The 16,693-nt window shown below is 34.8% G+C and overlaps 1 protein-coding gene across 1 annotated transcript in view; it reads right to left on the reverse strand.

Moving 5' to 3' along the window:
* Positions 1-6,697: 6,697 nt before the first annotated feature.
* LOC129000359 (protein FAN-like) overlaps positions 6,698-16,693 on the reverse strand; it is a 55,529-nt gene continuing 45,533 nt past the window's right edge. The window contains exons 16-18 of the mRNA XM_054427323.1: positions 9,757-9,901; positions 7,244-7,353; positions 6,698-7,159 (exon numbers count right to left, since the gene is read on the reverse strand). Of these exons, the coding sequence (XP_054283298.1) occupies positions 7,047-7,159; positions 7,244-7,353; positions 9,757-9,901 (368 nt within the window). The 3' untranslated portion in view covers positions 6,698-7,046. The remainder of the gene's footprint in view (positions 7,160-7,243; positions 7,354-9,756; positions 9,902-16,693) is intronic.

The following is a 16,693-nucleotide window of genomic DNA, read 5'->3' on the forward strand; positions in this document are numbered from 1 at the left end:
TGCATAAACGTTATTTTGAATTAGGCTAGATTGTTTAGAATATTTAATTATAACTGAGTGTCCCACTAAAACGTTGCTATTTTTGAAATAACACACTTGTAGCACTTGTTACAAATTTGAAACTCTGTAATACTTGTAATAAATACATATTTAAAAAAATATATATATCAAAGCCTCTTTTGATTCTGATTAATCAGAAAAAAACGGCAGTACAAATAAATTACATTTAAATTACAAAAGATTTTCATAACAATTTATGGACATCGGTTTGAAGGATTATGAATAAAGATAATTTAATTTATGATTCACCACTATCCAATCCCATTACTGTACTTACTGTTTTGTTTACTCAGTAACATTGTAAAAAATCCATCATTAATTCTGTTTCTAAAACAAATTAGCAAATGAAAAAACTAATAGAGCCTGCTAACGGCATTTGATTTCCTCAAAAATTATAAATAAAAATCCTATACTCTTGTATGAGCAATGTTTGCTTGTATACATGTGTATGTATGTACGCTTGCATTAAGATCTCGAAAACAACTTCGACGATTTCCTTCAAATGCTGTAAATATAATATTTCTGGCCTAAAAACATGTATAACGCTGTTAAAACATTGGCTTTATTGGTTGCCAAGTAACCATATTGGTTGGACCAAATAACAAGGAAAAAGTAATCAAAAGACTTGTAACATGTGTCTATAACAAACCATCTACAGATACTAGCAAATTACAAAATACAGTACAAAGGGGAAAACATCAGTTGTTTACTACTGAGCAAAGATTACACTGAAGATGACTTGATACAGGTGAATATAGCTCCGATCAAAAATACTGATTACTGTAAAGTCAAACCTCGTTAGTACGAACCTCGGTAAAAAAATTCCTCTATGAGACAATTTTTTTTAAATCCCCTTGAAACTATCATAAAGGTCAATGTCAATGCCAAAAACACCTCTGTACAACATAGTAATTAGGTTGAAAACCTCCATAAGAATTTGATTGTGACATGGACTAGGACTAATTGACCTCACAACAAATATTCTTCGCACTAAACCTCTACAAGATGAATGTGACTTCTATAAGACAAATTTCTCATGATCTTGACCTCCATAGTACGTAGTTTTCAAAACAAACAGAAGATTGTCTCAACATGAAACCCCCACCCATTCCTCTTCCTTCCTCAGTCATTGTATCAGAGTGAGGATAAACCTCTATAAGACGAATAACGGCAGTATTAACCTTGCCTCTTTATTAAGAATACCTTGATAACACAAATTTTACCACCATCCCTTGAAATTCATCTTGAAGAGGTTCGACTGTATTTTACTTGACCCTCTCCTATCAAAACTTAATCCCCGAAGTACTGAGGCAACTTTTAGCAAACTTTGGTTTTAAAAGTGAAATAAATATTTTAAAATATTATATTTATTTTGTATTAATTGGATTAAAACAAAAATTTGCAATTAGTTGTTTTAATTTGAACAAACTGCCAAAACAATGTTTGTGAAAGTATAGGCTTTTAAACGAGTGAGTTTTCCATCGACAGTAAAATAAATTAATGCGTTGTAATTTTCAGGTTAAAATTCCCATCATAATAAAATAAATTGAAATTCCACGGAAACTTCCACTGAAAAGCCAAAATTAGTTGTAAATAAAAAGTGAGTTTCCTTTTTATTGCTTTCAGTAATAAACTACACCGAACCATGGCTCGATCCCCAGGTACTATAAATATAATGGTACTAATAATTTCCATAACATTCAAAAGAACTCTTAAAACTTTTGTTTTTTTTATAAAATGTGTCAAAATATTACATAATAAAACCAACAATCGGAAAATAAATTTATTTCAACTGTTCAAAACAGTAAAGGTATCACAGATTTTTCATGCTGAGAAGTAATTTAGACTATTTAATTAAAGGAGATAAAAATCAATTTCCATTCTCCAACACAAATACTTTGATTTACAAACCAAGACTTAATATTAAAATAAAAATACAACAAACAGTTGAGTACATTTGACTATCAATAGTCAATGGTAGAACTCAATAAAATACAACTTTCAACCATTCTAAAGATGCAGAAAAATAAATATTTACAACTCAAGCTAGCAGATTAGCTGTATAACACAGTAGAACCTCTTTCGGCATTTCAATCTGGTCAGGTGATCGAACCAACTTGAAACAGGTAAACCAACCTCAATTATCATTTCAGAATTCATGATTATTCACTTTAAACTAAACCATATTCTCATTTTACATAGTTTGTTGGAAAAACGCTCAACTCAAATCACTTGACAATAGGTTAGTAAAGCTATTACAGACCTACTACAGTAACTCAAATAACTAAATAAGAGCTTGTAAGAGATTTGTATTGATATCAAATAACTATTGATGGTTTGTGACTCAAGTCTACTTTCTGTTGTTAGCCGTGATGAATAAATTTTATTTTTTTAGTACGAGAAGCAGCTGGATTAATTGAGGACCAGAAAACTTGAGGCTGAATGTGAGGGGTTCTACTGTGATGACACAATATCAAAGTTCATTTTCTACTACTGTATTAGCTAAAAAATGCACAGGGTATAAATGCAAAGTAAAACATAACAACTTGGGACTAGACATAAACAAACAGTGTTTATCTTACAGCACAGTAAGGGTATTTAGATTTGAGGTTTTTTCAATGAATAGGCTTAAAAGCAGTCATACCTTGCCGATGAAAATAGAAGGGATGGTCCCAAAATTTCGGGAAATTTTCGGGAAAAAATATTCCCGATTTTCGGGATTACATTTGATTAGGGAATTTTTCGGGACAGGATTTGCCGCTTTGTGGAGTCGTACCGACGATCATACCGTGACGGCAGTCATACCGACGATGACGCCGTGGCCGCGGAGTAATACTGACGACCATGCCATGACCGCGGAGTCATACCGACGATCCCGCCGTGACCAGGAATCATTTTGACCATTGCACCGTGACCGCGAGTCAATTATACCTGTAAATTTTTACCCATTTTTTGGTTTGCCACGAATGGTCAAAATTGATTTATTCAAAATGGTTTTTTTTTTGTAACAGCAATACTCAAGACTTTCTTTTTATGCACAGGAAAAAATCCCATCCCAAAAATCGGGAAGGAAATAAAAATCCCGTCCCGTCCCATCCCGAATTAAAAATTCAATCCCGTTCATCCCTAGAAAATAGATGTAATTGCACAAATAAACACATAACACATAGGTAGCCTTTTTGTAGCTACTAGCTCTGTCTTTAATAGTAGTCTTTCTATGTTCTTCCATTAGAGTCTTCTTCTTCCATTGGAAGTGTCTTCAGCAGTAGAACAAAGACTCAACTACCAAAGAAGGAGATAGTAGCTCTGAAAAGTCCATGTGTTTTTGCGTTTAGTTGTGCATTTCCATATATATTTGGTAGTAAGCCTGCCATTAAACCTATCAATTACAACATTCTTAAAAACCTTGGACTAAAGCCATCTTTACCAAAAACGATATTTATATATCTACAAATAAACATAAAAAAGCTTAATATTGATAGTCATATTACCTTTGACTTTAGATACACCAACCTTTAGATATTAAATTCTGCAAAAAGTTGTGGCCAATTTTGGAATAAAAGAGAAATTAGTTCAATAACTGAACCTTTGACACAGTTCGCCACAGTGAAATACTATTTATTCTTACACAACTACTTTTCATTCATTATAGACACGGGTTGGTTCATAAAATCAATTGTTAGTTTTACCGGTTTTCAGCAAAGAAAACCAAAACCAAGAATCAATGGAAAATGTTGGTTTCAGTTTTTGGTTGTGAATTTTGATGCAACAGTTTTGCTATGATCGTAGGAAACGAAGACAATGATGTCTCCACAATTGCAGTAGATGTTCAATCTTCAGGATAGTGCAGCAATCGTGAATTATCTACTCATGACATTACGAGTGATGCGAATAAAAGTGTAAGGAATAAAACAAATTTGTATTGTTTAAGGTAGCCTATTAAATACATACATTTTCTATCATTTATAAGAGAAAAGATTTTACCTGCAATAATCTTTTAATCAAAAATCCTACTGTTAACAATAAACCTTACACAAAGAAAAATATTATTAGTACCTAGGGCTAAAACGTGGGTAGTAACTTTGTTGTAAACAAAAATAACCGTAAACCGACAACTAATAAAAAATAAACCGAGCCGATGAAAATTGCGACCACACATCACTAATTCATGCCAAAGTAAAAATGGAAATTTATGTTAAACTGGAGGATCTTTTGTGTCCTCATTAACCATTATAGTATGAGAAAGCAACAGATAAAACAGAACTGTAATGACACATACTCTGTGATAAGTTCCATATATTATCTGCAGTATAAAAAGTCAAAGATATTACACAGAATGTTGTAACACAATGCTAGAATTATGTAAAAACAGGCTTAAAACCTATAAGGATTACAAACTACATTATCGATTCATTAAGACAATAACTTACGATTTTACATCCTAAATGGATTATAATTTTATGCCGTTAACTTACTGTTTTCAAAACTTAAATCTTGTTTTTGTACATGGACGTCTAAGGGTATTTGTACAATGAAACTGGGATGGTAGCTTACTCTTTCTCTAAATGAATAACGGACTGGAATTAGGGAGGTATATAATCACTCTGAACCTAATAGCTTCTTTAATGTAAGGAAGGATATCGATGATTGAAGATGATTTAAAGTTTACTTCCTAAAGCTGGGTTTTCCTAGGCGCGGAGTCGGCGAGCGGAGAGAGGAACGCGGAGAGCGGAATTGAAATTAACATGGCATTCCGCTCCGCTTCTAGGAAAACAGTAACATTAAATTGCCTAAGACAAGTGGAGTCCGCTATCCGCGTTCCTCTCTCCGCTTGCCGACTCCGCGCCTAGGAAAACCCGGCTTTAGTGGGTTTTGCTTTTGAATAACAAACGTCAGTTTGGCATTTAGTAAGGAAAGATAATGAAAAGATACATCATTTGTAGGCTAAGCAGTTAAGGAACCATCCAGTCAAGTTTCATTTTACAACTACATACAGGGATTAAGATATTTTATTAAATTAAAAATTTAGTTTTCCGCTAATTTTAGAAAGTTTTATGGCAAAATGTTCAAACTGATACGATGATACAAGATGAACTTAAAGTTTTAACATTAAGTTACCTGTAACATTTAGTTGCAGGTGATCATTAAACAACAGCTATTTTCACAGGGAATAGAGTATCTAATGTAGGTAAAAATTGTCTAAGTATCGGCAAAAGAGCTCACTTTGTGTTTAAGCATGAAAAGCGGGACTGCTACAATAGATAATTATTCAAATTAATTCTTCTAAGGGCTTGTATACATGAGGGCGATAGACGCCTTGTTTGTCAAACACGTGTTAGCTAAGTACCTAGGAACAAATGGGATCGTTCACATGCAAATGTGCGCTTTGAACCAATACGCTTGTAGTTTTCACTTCAACCGTTACGTTTGCAGTGTGCCTCGAGTTACTAGACTGACTGTACACATGAGATCACTAATCAGTCGAGCTCGCGTTTTTGGCCAGTTCTTACGTGAATTCATCTTTCCGTTTTGCGATCTGTGTGTGAATTGGGTAAACAATACACTTGGAAGCAATTGACACGCAGAATTGTTTATTGGTAAAGTCAAAAAGTATCTGGACCATGATTGGAGTGTCCAGATTATAAAAAAAATCTTTCTTTATAAGACTGCTTGGCAGTAGATTGTGGTCATATTTTCAGAAGAAAACAGTACTAAGGAAAAAAAGGACAGCTTTGAACCAAAGGAAAGAACCAATGAAACCATGGTTAATCTATAACAACCAAAGACATGTTAACTCTTCTAGCTTCATCGTTGCACTGAAGTAATGGACTGGTTGGTTCAACTAACACCGTGTCTAGCGCTGTCTTGTGTATGGTTTCACATTTTGCCAATGTGTGCGTCTAACGTCCTCATGTGCACAGGGTGTTAGTAAGTGAATTGATTTTTCTTTGAGGAGATGATATATTGCAAAGCAAATTATTCAAATGGTTTTTTTTATATGTTTGTTTGGTAAATCTTCTTTTTTTTGACAGTCCCGATTAAGAAATTGTTTATGCTCGCTTATTGCTATGCTTATATTGGCAGTTGAAATTGACAAAAGGATGATCAGTACTATATAGTTCAACAGAAATGTCCTAATAATCAGTCTCATTTGCTGAGTCAGGACTATTTAGGGTGGCAAAAAAGTTATAAAGTCACCAAAGTCAGAGCTACCAAACTTGGAGCAAAGTTACTGGGCATAAAAATGCATTTAACACATTATTCCTCCTAAGGGGGTTATAGGATTTCTTGAATTTTTAAAAATGTTGCCCATACAAGTAAACGTGGTTTCGTAACCAATTGCATATCCAAAAAATTCTAAACGGCTGCCACTTTAGGCTAGGTTGTACGTTTGAGTCCAAGTTTGCAGTATTAAACTCACTTATAACAACCTTTAATTTTTAGTGCAAATCAACCTAAGCTTACATTTAAGATTTTTTTCTACCTCCTAGCAGGGTCATCTCCCTAGGGAGGTAGTGTATAACCAAATAATGGGTTAAATGCTAATTGCTCAGTAACTTTCTTATTAGGCCTACTTAGCAAAATATTTTTTTGGGCTGGAGACGTTTTTGTCACCCGGTGTAACAATATTGCTGTTGTTGTGGAATCCAAACAGAAATTGTATGAATCTTGCAGCCTTAAGATAGGTTTAGAACATTTGTCCATAAAATTATTATTGTAAATGGTACTTGTAAAATGACATGAAAGACTCTAAAAAATGTTTCAGTCAGAATCTCTATGGACAAAACACTTCTTACATTGCACCTACATACATGTCACAATGTACATTTGTTTTCTACAAATTAATGAATTTATGATTAAAGTTTCAGCCAGTTTTTCGTACTGTGCCCAAAAGGACTAACTTATAGGTGGTGTTGACAAAATTGATCCCTCACGACCAATAACAATGTTAAACTTTTTAACAATAATACTTATAAAGTGTACGTTCAGATTGTGGAATCAGAATCGTCATTTGGTTTCCAAATGAGAATTTTTTTATCTTCTCCCCCGGAGAGGAGAATTGATCCATCTTCAGCTAGCGCCAAACATAGAACAGCACCTGGACACAAAAACAAACTGTTAGGGAATGGTCAAAACCTGTGTCTTTTACTATCTAATATCGACCATTAGTTTGTAGTCTTACCTTCATGAGCCTTGACTTGACGTGTTAGAGTGACGGATATCAAGTCCCAGGTGTAAACACAACCTTTGCTGTTTCCAAGCAGCAACATTGTACCATCCCAGTCCAAACACCTGTACATTCATTCATTTCATAATTGGGTTTAATAAATTTATTCCAGTATTTAACTACTACATCTTAAAGGAATATAAAGGTTGAATCCGATCCAAAACCATGTCCGCAAGGGCATCGTATGGATAAATATATTATTACATTACATTGACTCGTACATGAAAATCAAGCTGTGCATTAATAATTGAGAGACGTCATCTATCATTATCTCCTGCGGTCACAAAAACATTGTCATCGTCTTCCCTGATCGCGGACAGATCTTGAATATCTACCACAGTCGTGTAGACAATACAAAAGTAGGATATGTAACGGATAGTGTCGGATATAAAATTATGTGTAGACTTCAATAGAGATCCGACTACCATTTTGGAAAGAGAAGAGATAGCTGTTTTGTGCGCTGATGGCTGGGTAGTCAGGGACATATTTCTAAATGTCCCTGAGTGAGTCGGTGGGTCAGTCGGTAGCGTCAGGGACTTCGGGCCCAAGGCAGCAATGTTGTGGGTTCGGATCCTGGTTATTGCCAAAAAACATTTTACCAGTACAGATCACCTTTGTACTGTACCAGCTCACTCCTTGCTTTGCTGTATACAATCCACGTACGGGCAGTTAGTCTATGTGGACGGGCAAGTGCAAGGTTAAAAGAGAACGCCAACCTCTTTAAAAAAAAAGAAATAGGTGGACTAGGCGCGCGCCTAGGGTGGCAAATTTTAGGGGGCGGAAAAATTTTGGAAGATAAATAATCAAAAATGAGGTTTTAATCTAAAAAAATACTAAAACAATTAATTTTGCACTAAAACAAAAAATGCTATTTTAAAAACTTTTATTGAGTATATAATGATTTCAGAACATATTTTATTCAAGTCAAAGTCAATAATTTATCATATGGCTGTGCCGTGTTTTTCGTGCTGCCGTCGCTGCTCGCGGGCGCGGGCTACCGGTGGCTGGATACGGGTAGTGTAGGCCTACCCCCCCCTGCTATCGTTTGTTACTACACAGCAGCAGCGCATGACATTAAAAAAATAAAAGTAAGCCTATTTGTAATAATTGTAACTAAATGTGTTCAATGAAAAGCGTTATAAGAACCCTTGTATACAGACGTGTTTGTGTGCCGTTTACGCGCCTCAAAACGTGATTATGACTCTTCTGATTGGATACAAAACGTTGCATTCCATGTATGCAAAACAGAATTGCGTTTTGCATGAAAACGGGGAAACAAAAATGTTGCGCTGAAGAGGGTGGTGGGAGGGGGGGGCCGCTAACTTCGCTGCCTAGAGTCGGCAGATAGTTCAATATGTCCCTGTGGGTAGTTGGTTATGAAATTAATTTAATGAGTTTAAAGTTATTTGTGGATATTTTAAATGAAAACCACTGAGTTCACTGTTTATCCTGAATTTAATATTAAAACACAATAAAAAGACATAAATGATGTAAAAATTTTGGAATACACAATGTAGATTGATTGGAGAAACATGATAACAAATAACAATTAGCGGATTATATAAATGAGTGAATTTAATAGAAAAATACTGACGGAGGCGCTGTTTGCGTACCTGTCGCTTGAGTTTAGTTAAAACACTGACTACTACCCTCAAAAAACATCCCCTAGCCGTGACAAGCCGTGGGCAAGGGAAGGGATTTTTTAGAAAGCTACAAATTTCATGGGAGCTCTAACAATAGCGAATTCTGTAAGTTTTTGTAAACACTTCAAAATGAGCTGTGCCTTGAAGAGGGTTTACATTTAAAATGTTTGGGGTTGCCCCTAAAACCCCTCATTTTGGGGGGACACTAAACATTTTCAAAATCATAAATTGAAACTTCCTGCCAAGTTTGCACAACCATCAAAAAGGTATCTCTGTATATTTACTTATAAAAATATTAAATATTAGATGGGGTCTTGTTTTTTTATTCGCCCTATATGGACACAGTAAGTCTTGTACATTGACACAGATAGTATTGTACATGGACACAGATAGTTTTGTACATGGACACGGATAGTCTTGTACATGGACACAGATAATCTTGTATATGGACTCAGATAGTCTTGTATATGGAGTTTATTTTAATTATTTTATTTATTTATTTTATTTTAAAATACATCCCTATGACAAAACACCTGTTTTTATGTTTGAATTGGACTTTATGAAAAACGTTTTGTGTTAATAAAATAAAAAAATTGGACTATCAAAACTAGATCCAGTCCAAGATCCAATTTTTTATGGATCCAACCAGGCGTTGGTTCTAGCTCAGATCCGGTAGTCCGATATCCGGATATGACCATCACTAATCCAAGGATAAGGTGGGGCGCAAAACAACTATAAATAAAGCTTGAATGAATTTACTAGTCCCCCAGATGAGTGCAAGACTAATAATGCCATAATTTCTTGAGTTATAAGCCAATAACTTACTTGAGTTGGTCGTCCAGTTCTTTGTAGAATGTTTGCATTCCTCCACATGTCAAGTCAAATAGTCTAAATGTTTGGTCATCTCCACAAGACACTAGCTTCTTGCCATCAGGACTAAACTTGATACAATTCACAGTGTTTGTGTGTTCTGTAACAAGTTATAATCAAGATATAATTATACTAATGATATGCAAAACAAACATGTTTAGCTAATTTCCCATATAGAGAATAAGCTATTACCGTAGGTCGCTTAGTAATACCTAGACCCAGGATCGATTTACTTTTTGTTTTGAGGTCCCCGTAGGCCAAAAACACCCTCCGTTCAAATTCATCTTACTAATATTATAAATGTGAAAGTTTGTGTTTTTGTTTTTTGTTTGTTTGTTTGTTTGAAGTTCAATCACGCATTAACTACTGTATGGATTGGGTTTAAATTTGGCATGATGATAGCTCACATTACCGATTAACATATAGGCATATTCTTACCTCAAAAATCCATTCGGGCTCCGCCCCAATGGCTCTGTGGTTCTCCATGTTAACCTTATGAGTATCTATATATTAATTTGAAACTGTTTTTCTTTGTCATAGCTAAATTGAGAGAACGGCTGGGCGTAGAAACTCGGTAGAGGTGTCTACAGAAAGGTCTTGGTTTGTAGATGAGCCATCAAAAGAGAAACGTGGTAAATTCCCTTGGGGCTCTGCCCCAGTGGCCTTTGAATTCCCATCCCATGTTATTCTTATGGAGAAAAAACTGGGTTTTTGTCCCAGCTAATTTGAGAGAACGGCTGGGCGTAGAAACTTGGTAGGGGTCTCTAAAGAAAGATCTTGGTCTATAGATGAGCCATCAAAAGAGGAACGAGGTAAATTCTCTTGGGGCTCTGCCCCAGAAGCCTTTAAAGTTGCCTCTTCAAATTTGTTTACCATATGCATAATTCTACACTACTTTTTAATGAAACAGCTGTTAATATTTAAATTGTGATTTATTGAATTTTTCAAAATGAAGTAGAGTATTTGCAATGGGTTTTCCTGATTTTAAAATTGATTTTATTCTGCATCGTGTCATGTTTTGCAATGTAATGTTCTATTACCAAATCAGTGGAAAATACTAATTTCACAGTAACTCTTAAAATTATTTCTTATGGAGTTAACTTATATCTATTGTATGGCTTGGTTTCTGCCTTTTTTTACCACTTCTTGGAGATTGTACATAGGTGATATTCTTTGGCGTATTGCATCAGTAGATGAAACTTGGGTTGGTGAAATTATTACAATGGAAAAAAGCGAGAAATCCTGTACAATTTGATATAGGCTAAAAATAAAACTAAATATGCTACATTTCTTGAGCAATCATTGAAATAACCGATTTGCAAACAATAGAAACATAGAAAAAGTCATAGAACACAACCAAGTAGAAGAAAAGAAATCATGTTTTTTTTTTCATTTATAATCGTTATTATAGACAACCTAATGCAGCTATGAGAGGGAAAAATTTGTAGAAACACTAAAAAACAAGATCAGCTTTTTGAGAAAAGATAAGATATTTACAAAAGATTTTTATTATATCTAACTGTTGCGTAGATCGTGAGTATTACCATAATCTTCGTGAGTCGCCTGTAATGCTTCGCAATAGCTTGAATTCGAGCAACAGGTAAACTAGTTCATATTTAAAGGGAATTAAAGAATTTAGTCAGCTGTTTCAACTAAAAAAATTGGTTCTATGATATGCAAAAGCATTAAAAAGTTATAAAATTTACCAACAGGGTGCAGCAAAATATTTTTTTTGCATTTATGAAAACAGCTAATTTGAACTAAGCAGCAACAAAAAACTGTGATACGCAATGAGAACTAACTGTCAAAGTAGGATTGTTTACAGTTGTTTCTGGTTTTAGTTTCATTAATAATTTGTGATATTTTGATAATTTTTTTTCTATTGTTTAGGTGAAGTGGTAAAACAATATGTCTATGGTAGATGTGTAATACTATAGAATACTGTAAATTGAAAGAAGCAAATTTGATCAAACTGTGTTTTCCCTCATTGCTCATATTTAAAGAGAATTAAAGAATTTAGTCAGCTGTTTCAACTAAAAAAATTGGTTCTATGATATGCAAAAGCATTAAAAAGTTATAAAATTTACCAACAGGGTGCAGCAAAATATTTTTTTGCATTTATGAAACGCAGAGGATACGCGTCCGGTAACCGGACGTGGATTAGGCGTCCGGCAGTTACTGTCATAACCTAACCTAACCAACCAAACTTGCTGATAGTGAAAAAAATCAAATGAAGGTTCCATTCTCATCATAACATAAAATTATAAATGCCAAAAATTCTAACAAAAGATGTACAGTTAAGAAGAAATTACATTCAAAGAAAAATCTGTGACAAAAAGTTAAAGTTACCGATAGGTTTTGAACCGGGGTCCTCTCGCATATCAGTCGAGCACTCTATCCACTACACCACGAACACTGATGGCTGAACATCGTATCATTGTGGTAATGGCGTTCCGGGACCCCCTACCGGACGCCTAATCCACGTCTGGTTACCGGACGCCTAATCCACGTCCGGTTACCGGACGCGTATCCTCTGTGTTTATGAAAACAGCTAATTTGAACTAAGCAGCAACAAAAAACTGTGATACGCAATGAGAACTAACTGTCAAAGTAGGATTGTTTACAGTTGTTTCTGGTTTTAGTTTCATTAATAATTTGTGATATTTTGATAATTTTTTTTTTCTATTGTTTAGGTGAAGTGGTAAAACAATATGTCTATGGTAGATGTGTAATACTATAGAATACTGTAAATTGAAAGAAGCAAATTTGATCAAACTGTGTTTTTCCTCATTGCAAACGCAAAGCTTGAGTATAACTGCAAAAAACATTTTATACTTATATGCCAACCCCGTACGAAGGACAGGTGCTCTGCTAGTATATATATATATATTAAATATATATATATTTTTATTTATTTATCCTTTTTCCTTATATACATGTGTTCGTTGCATAACTTAGCAAAATTGATCCGATTTTGATCAAATTTTGTACAAATCTGTAAACCTCCGTATATTTGAACAAATTAGCATGATCGGACTATGGGAATCGGGGGTTTTATGCAGTAAAAACTGGTTTTTCCTATTTGTTACCCTAAAAACATAAACTTTCACAATTTCTTTCCAAACCATTTTGTGGAACTTAAAAAAATAAATAAATTTGTGCATTGAAGTGTTGTTGTATGCTTAATGGTTACAGAGATAATTATAAAAACTTTAAATTTAAAATTCCCTCGTAATTCTTATCAAGAATAAATAAACTGATGCAGTTCGATTGTTTATGGATATATTTTAATCAAATTTGGCATTTTTTTATTTCATACTAAGCTATCAACATACCAATAAAAACACACCTAAATACCTTCCCTGTAGCAGCAAACCTAGGTACTCATTAAAAATAAAGTGATTTAAATGGGAAATAAATCTGACAATTTTCAGGAAATACTTTAGTAGATATCCAGCCAGGTAAATGTCAATTCGCTTAGTCTGCAGGTTTGCTGCGGCAGGGGTATTGTGTAATTAAAGGAGGCATAATAGTGCTCTGTCACTATCTTATTGCTCTAAAAAAATTATCTATATTTTTCTCTAACCTGGCACTTTGTTGTTATTATTAAAAGAAAGCAGAGCCCCTAAACAATAACAACAAAGTTAATACCCCCTGCTGAAGGATACCTGCTGACTAAGTGAATTTCCATTTGCCTGATTGGATTTTCACTCTAATATTTCCTTAAAGTGTTTAGATTTATTCCCTATTTAACCCATTAAGGAAGCAGTATACTTGATTCCTAACAGCCCTTCAGGAGGCAGTTAAAATCAGCTGTTTTGCAGGCGATTGGTAAAACTTTTGTAAAACAGTTAGTAATAGTGATAAACTAATAATTTTTTTTTTTATTTTGTAGAAAACTTTCTGTTCTTTAAGAAAAGTATATAGTTATTGAGCATATGAAAAAAAAATTTTATAAAAAAAATCATAATAAAAATAAAAAAATAAAAAAATTTTAAATTTCAAAAGCAAAGTGAAATAAAAATTATTTTGAACTGTATAAACCATCATAACTATATATTTTCTGAAACTTCATTTTATTTTTTACGTGGAAAAAAAAAATTACCCTTATATCTATAAAAATAAACATGCAATAAAAAGTTTTGTGATTACTTACAATTCTGCATTTTGATGCGATTTCAGCAACATTTGGTCGTCATGGAAAATTACATTGAAATAAAATGTATAAACACTGGGTTCATTAGTTCATTAGTCACTAAGTTCTATTTACACTATATACATGTTCAACTACAGGATTTTAGTAGTTCAGCTTGGTGTGAAATGCCACAAAACATTTCTCAAGATGCAGCGGAACTTTACACCGTTCGCACATCCATGCAGTCTCAGACCTCTTCTTGTTTGCTGTACATACTTTACAAGCTCTTGTTGGATGAAGTTTACTTTCTGTGGGTGGGACCTTCATAGGAAAATGTGCCCACTGCTTTGACTGAAGGCGCAATGGGGACGGATTAATTGGGGCTTTTCCAGGCGACGTCTTGGCTGGAATCGTAACTGAGGTCAAAATCTGTTCGACTAGGTTTAGTCGAAAGTCAGTGAAATGCATCTTTTTTATCTTCTTGATTTTCTTGAAAATGCAGAATGCATTGTAGAGTGTCATATCAAGAAGATAAAAAAAAATCTTCTTATAGGCCTTCACAGTTCTCCTCATTATAGGAAAGGTCGACAAGACCTGATCCTGTCGATCTACACCCAACATACCTTGGTTGTAGTCGATGACACATTTAGGTTTTTTTATTTCTACTTGTTGGTCTCCTTCATTCACAATTTTGGATACTTCCATATCAATGTCTTCGTGTACAGTTGATATCATATGTACATGTTTGCGATCGCTCCATTTCACAGCAAGTACGCCCCGACCAGATCGTTTGATCGCTTCCCCCTTTTGCAGCTCAACATGCTTGAATACTTGTGGCATACATCTCCTTTTCAATAAAGCAGTACCCACAGCATGTGTATCCTTTTCAATGAGCTTAGTATACAGGAGGGGGGAGGAATACCAATTATCAAGGTAGACAACATACCCCATTCCCCAAAAAGGCTGCAGCAAATCAAGTGTGACAGCTTCACTAGCCAATGTGTCGTCAACTTTGTCATCCCCAACATATATTTTGAATGTGCAGCAGTACCCAGAGGAAGACTCACATACTTTATAAATTTTAACTCCGAATCGGGCCCTTTTCATGGGATTAAATTGGATTATACCGAGCCTGCTTCTCATTTTTAGAAGGGTTTCATCTAGGGCGATATTTCTTTCAGGTTCAAGCATGTGTAGAAACTTGGTCTCTAAATATCTTATAACGGGTCTCAGTTTTTTCAACTTATCATTCTGGATGTCACTTTCAATGTTTTCATCGTAAAAATGAAGAAATCGAGATATGTTTGTGAATCTCTCAAATGACATTGTGTTGGTAAAGATAGGTGTCTCTAATATTTGTCTGTGGGACCAATAGTGTTTGAGTTCTGGCTTCTTCACCTGACCCATATTCACATAGAGCGCAAAATACACTTTTAGCTCATCCCTAGTAACATCTACCCACTTTTTATCAGTCTTCAACATCTTCCTACCAGGGGTTCCCAACAGTTTTCTAGCATAGTCATTGGTTTCTGTAACTATCATATCCCAGAATTCATTCCCCACAAACTGCATAAATGTATCTAATTCTGTTGGGTTCTCACCTAAGCTACGAAGTGTGTGTACGTTTATTCCAGGTACACCGCGGAATTCAATTTGTTTAGGGACATTTTTTACATCCAACCAAGGCCAATCGCTATCAACGAACTTTGGTTTCTTACCTTTACCTTTTTTGGGGTTTTTAGAAGTTTTTTTATTGTTAGGCCTACATTTGCCTTTTAGTGGTGTAATTGATTTCTTAGGCCTACCAGGTTTTTGTTTTTTGGTAACCAGAGAATTATTTGTAGGTTTCATTTTTTTGTTAGGTTTTTCCGAATGTGGAAGCTTTATTTTCCTTTTACTAGATACATTTTTTTTAGTAGGCCTATTAGCCTCAAGATTAGGAACAGAATTACTACTACAAGGCATAGATATAGGCATAGGCTCCATAGTACTAGTGCTAGGCCTGGGCTCCATAACAGTGCTTGTACTTGGAACCATATCCACTTCATCAGTAGGATTATTATTAGTTAGGCCTACCTGAAAGTTGTCATACTGATCAAACTCCTCTTCAAGTTCATCAAATAATCTCGGTGATAGCCGAGATTGGTAATTAGAGGCACTACCGGTAGGCCTAAATTCAAGGAAGTCCACAGGCCGTTCATTTTTGTCACCGTGATGAACAATTATATCCTCAACACTTTCGTCACTGCACGTTTCAGAGTCAAACTCATAATCACTGTCTAAATAACGATCTACCTCAGAAGAATGTAAATTTTCACGATCCATAATCAAAACATAATCAAAACATAACCAAAACAAACACTCGGTAAACGGTGGGCGGTTTCGTCTGCCGTCAAACGTCAACACGAGCAGATGACGCTTTACAATAAATGAAATAAGAAATCAACAGGATGGCCAACAGACCAAAACAATATGTTATTCGTCAGTTCAGACATTCGCGAAGGACATGGCAACACCATCTGTCGGAAAAACTTAGAACTACGTCAATAATTACGACGCAACGCACACATCGAGTCAGACTCGTGTGTCGGCGTTCAGTCCACCCGGAGCGGCATCGAGTCAGACTCGTGTGTCTTCCTCAATGGGTTAAATTACATTAATTTTTAGGGAGTACTGAGTACGTATGTTTGCTTCTACGGTAAAGTAATAAAAAGTGTTTTTTACATAACCAACATGTTTACAAAGATAAGACATAAA

This window comes from Macrosteles quadrilineatus, unplaced genomic scaffold (assembly GCF_028750875.1).
Source record: "Macrosteles quadrilineatus isolate MER2022 unplaced genomic scaffold, UCM_ALF_1.0 Scaffold_8__2_contigs__length_117827958, whole genome shotgun sequence".
Taxonomy (NCBI): domain Eukaryota; kingdom Metazoa; phylum Arthropoda; class Insecta; order Hemiptera; family Cicadellidae; genus Macrosteles; species Macrosteles quadrilineatus.